This window comes from Nestor notabilis, unplaced genomic scaffold (genome assembly GCF_000696875.1).
Source record: "Nestor notabilis isolate BGI_N333 unplaced genomic scaffold, ASM69687v1 Scaffold31839, whole genome shotgun sequence".
Taxonomy (NCBI): Eukaryota; Metazoa; Chordata; class Aves; order Psittaciformes; family Psittacidae; genus Nestor; species Nestor notabilis.
The window spans coordinates 1-4487 of record NW_009942886.1 but is presented as its reverse complement, the minus strand read 5'-3'; the positions used below and the strand labels follow the sequence as shown (position 1 = coordinate 4487).

Here is a 4487-nt window from a genome sequence, read left to right as displayed (position 1 = left end):
GGGAGCGTGTACACGTCCTCCAGCAACGCCCCGTTCACCTGCGCCTGCATTTTCACCTGGATTTCCAAGGAGACACGAGTGACGTGATGGGCTCTGCAAGGATGCCCTGTCCTCCCTCCCCGTGCCTGTAAGGGTTGTCTTGACCTCCCGTCCCTTCCCCAGCCTGCTCCTCGCTGCTGCTCCAGCCACCTCTTGTGGACCTCAGAGACAGAGCAAGGTTTGACTAAACAGACAGTAGAAATCCAAGCTGGGGAAGCTCAAGGATGAATCCTGGATGACCCTCCTGGGGCTTGTTCACCCCAAGAGATTCGGTTTCTTTTCCCCTTACTCATCTGGGCCATTCTGCCCCCCAAGGCAAGGCAGCAGTCCCCCTCTTCTGCCCTCACACCTTGACACCAGGCAGTGGCTGAAGTGTCATCTGCTCACACGAGGTACGGACTCGAGCCCCTGGAAACTCACAGCAGCTCATGTGCCCCAATTGCTGTAAATGTCACTACTGATCCCTGTGCTATTGAAACTGAGCTCTTGTCTTGCAGAGTGGGGAAGCAAGCTCACTGCATGGCAAAGCGTGTGGAAGAGGTTAGCAGCCTGCTCCTCGGAGACTCTACTCTCAGCTTTGATGATACCTCCCACCATGTACTGTCTCAAACACTCCTTTTGCAAGGGATGGATTGGGCCCTAACTGTGAAAGGCAAGTCTCTGAGCACACACATGCCCTTCTCACCAACAGACCTTTCAGTTCAGCATGCAGGAAGCTGGCAAAGCTTGATTTGGTTACTGCATAGTCAGCAGCACCACTCTGGCTGCATGAACAGGATCCGTGCGAGAAGATGAGTACAGAAGATGGGCCACATAGCACTTCTTTAACCCTACTGGGCAGTCAGAGTGAATGCACATGGAAAGGAAGAAACATCGTGTTACCTCTAAGGAGTAGCGATATCCAGGCGTCTCGTGCATCAGGTAAGGCCACCAAAGATTTGGGTTCAGGACTTCTAGCTCTCCAGCTGGCCCATCACCTGTAGCAACCACTTTCCCCTCTTGGTCGCGTAAACTCAAGGATAAGGAATAGAGTGTGCTGCCAATAACAGACACCTGATACTGCACCATTGCTGGTTCAAAGGAAACGAAAGACCGTCAGAAACTGCCACGAAAGAAAAACAGATGCAGCAAATATTGGAGGGGTTCACACAGAGCAGCATTAAAAAAAGAGGGAGGTGGAGAACAACAACAGAGTGGCACGAATTGACTGTAAAGTCCCAAGATTGTCTGCCTTGAGGTCCACAATCCAGCATGGTTTGTGTATCACACAACTCTGTTAGTGACAATCCTGCTTTAATGGCAGGCAGACTGCTCCTACTGACAAAGTCTACTTCAAGAAACACCTGATCATCCTTTTTTACAGTTGTCTCTTGCAAATTGTCTCTTTTCTTACTGCTTCTGAACTCTACCATATTCTTGCAGCTGCTGAGCTGTGCAATACATGAGCCCAGGTTCAAGAGAAGGCCACTATGAAACTAACTGAATCAGACTTTTGCAGGGTATTTTCTCTGCTGCCCCTGTCATCTCCATTTGGAGCCTCAGGTAGCTGCTCTAATTGTTCTGGACCTACCAACACTGTCTGATGAAGTAGTTGTCACAGTAATATCATCTATGTAGACAGAAGGAGTGGTGTAAAGCACAACCGGGCGATGGATTCCAGCGTAATTAAAGAAATCAAACCTGATGTTCTGTACAAAATAGTTCTTGGGATACCTGAGTAAGGAAGAGAGGAGAAATGGCTACATTATTATTTCATTACAAGAACTGAAGGCAGCCTATGGATGTTAGCAATGTAAATTGTCATGTAATAACAGATGCCATCTGGTAGAATAGTTTTTACAGCAGGATGGATCTATCTTTCAGTAGTGCTGTTGCACTAAAGGGGCACTAAAGATGTTAGCAAACATCTCATGCACTGAATAGGTTTGGTCCTTCAGGATAGCTGGTACTTGTATATTCCAGCTGAATTCAAGCTTCTTAACTCTGACATTTATTCACCTTGGCAAATCATTTAATCTTAGTTCCCTGTGTATAAAACAGATGCAATAACTCAATGCAGATTCCTCATAACAGCAAAGCTGAAATGCCTCCCTGCTCAGCTGATGAATTTCAGCATAAATACAATCCATGCTTTCCTAAGTTGCTTGGAAGGTCTTATGAACTGAAGGAAGGTCTTCTGAAGCTGGATAAATTCCCTTTCTCGCAGTCCTGGGATAAGCTCAGCAGTACAGTGAGTAACTCACCTCGTTGGGTCATTCACGTACAGAATTGACCCTGGAGGCAGAGTATGGGGAGTCAGAGTGTTGTTGAGCGCAACAGTGATGCGGCAGGGGATCCCTGGGCTGCCCTGGACGATGGTGCTTATATCTGCTTCGAAAGGGAGGTGGCCCCCTTCATGCTCCACCACTTGCACTCCATTGACCCACTGCAAGAGAAGACACCCGTGAGCCAAAGAAACAGGTTATTGGGCTTTTGTGGCAAGCGTAGAAGGGCAAAGAGAAAGAGTCCAGCAAAGGGCAGTTGGGATTCTCAGTAACACTGAACCTTGTTCTGGGCTCTTATTCCTTGAGGGATGAGTTTAGCAGCCCTTCCTTTGCTGGGTGCTAGGGCTGGGTCATGTACAAGCATGAAACAGGGCCAAGTCCTCAGCTGGAGGAGCACAGGCAAGAGTTAAGATATAAAATCTAGGCAGAGGTGTCGCTGATGAACAAGCCACGAGACAGATTTCAGCACAGCATAATTCTGGGAACACACGGACCACTTCCCATGCAACGTACCACAATGGAGTAGTAATGGGCACTGCCGAAGCGGAGCACCACCCTGGTGTTGAGGTTGTCCTGAAGCCAGCGGCGAGGGAGCAGCACCTCCTTCTCATACCAAACCCAGCCGATGTAGTTCTCCAGGCTGGGGTCCTGAGTGATATCGTTGAAGCTGGCGGGCACTGGCATGTCAATCACAGGGCCAGTCTGGCAGGAATGGAACAGAAAGGGAAGGAACGGATCATTTAAAGAAATTTTACTGTCTCAGGTGTCCAACCTGTACTGCTGGAGGTGGACCCCTCCACTGGCAGCCGTACAATCCCTCTGCCCAGTGGAAATACTTGGGAAAACCTGTTTAGAAACTGGTGTGGTCTATCACAGGTCCTACAGAAGTCCTACTTAGTACCAGGCCTAGGTACCTGCTTGTTCCTACAGGAAGAAGCTGCTCATATCTTTTCCCCTCATGATGTATAGTGAAATGCTTTCATTAATGACTCTGGTATTGCAGCATCAGAGAAGTGAGGGGAAAAAAGGCCCAGGTTGTTGTTTCAGCCTGAGACCTGGCATAAACAGAAGCTTCTCTTGCAGAGCTCTAGGTGTTTGGTGAGCAACGCTGGTGGTGTGGTGCCAGGTCACTGGTGTGGGGTGCTGCTCGTTGGGCTAGGAGATGTTGTAGAAGGGTGACAAGAGACATGGATATTTTGGGTCAGATTCCCCATGGAAGATTTGTGGAGACTGTTTGGGATGAGTCCAGCCTTTCTCATTCCCTGAAAGCAAAATACATTCCTTGGGGTTACAATGAAATTAATTCACTCACTTATTCTTCATGTAAGAATCACAGGCAGGCAGTGTCAGAATACATTTAACATTGAGGTAACCGGATGCTATTGTGACATAGAGCTGTTCATTTTTAGCACCTGCTGTGCTCATGATGTTGCACAGAAGAGTGCTGCTGCAGCAGCTTCCCCTTTCCTCAGGAAGCCTTTCCATGGGGAGCGGAACAAGAAAGGTCTGGTTGCCCAGGGGTGAGCATCATGTGCGCGGCTGACTCAGCACTGAACCATACCAGTGCTGCAGAGAAACTCAGAGCCCTTATCAGACATCAGAAAATCTGAGCAGGAAAATCCTTGGATGGTGAAGTGGATTTTCCTGTATCTAATACAGGAAATCCTTCGACTGGAATGGCCATAATGTGCATCTCCTTCAGGGAGAGTCTCTGCTGTCTAAAGCAGGTTGAGCCTACATGTCTAAGCCTCCCTCTGCGCGGGCACAGCTCAGGATTCCTCTCCTCTGGCTGCCTCATTTCGCTGTCCTTCCAGCAGCACAGTGCCTTTCAGCTCTTCTCTCCTTCCAAAGGGCTAAAATTATGAAGGCCACGTACATTTTACACACAGGCTACTTCTTCCTTTTAGGTCACAGTGTTCATTTCATACCTGATTTCAGTTACACTGGAACTTGCTTATCAGCAATCAGCTACTTTGGAATAAGCAACACGTTTTTGTTTATCCGATGCTGCTGACCACAGACAAACGTTGTGCAAGGCCAACCTTGCTCCTGCAGCGCTAAAGGTGGCCGCAGCTCTTCCAAACGCTCCCTGGCCTCTGAGCGGAAGCGGGGTAATCAGAGGCGGTCAGTAACGAGCAGGTCTCTCGGGAGAGCCCTCTGCACAGCGGTAAGGCGCAGCCACGC

General features: G+C 48.9%; 1 protein-coding gene across 1 annotated transcript; it reads right to left on the bottom strand.

Annotated features, from left to right (window-relative positions):
• Nucleotides 1-6: 6 nt before the first annotated feature.
• On the bottom strand, nt 7-3002 carry LOC104411247 (beta-glucuronidase-like; the record flags this gene model as incomplete). Its single annotated transcript, XM_010021623.1, has 5 exons — nt 2817-3002; nt 2283-2464; nt 1610-1752; nt 922-1109; nt 7-56 (listed from the first exon to the last, which is right to left on the bottom strand). Coding segments are annotated over exons 1-5 (734 nt in total), but the record flags the coding sequence as incomplete, so codon positions are not given.
• Between the last annotated feature and the right edge of the window lie 1485 nt (nt 3003-4487).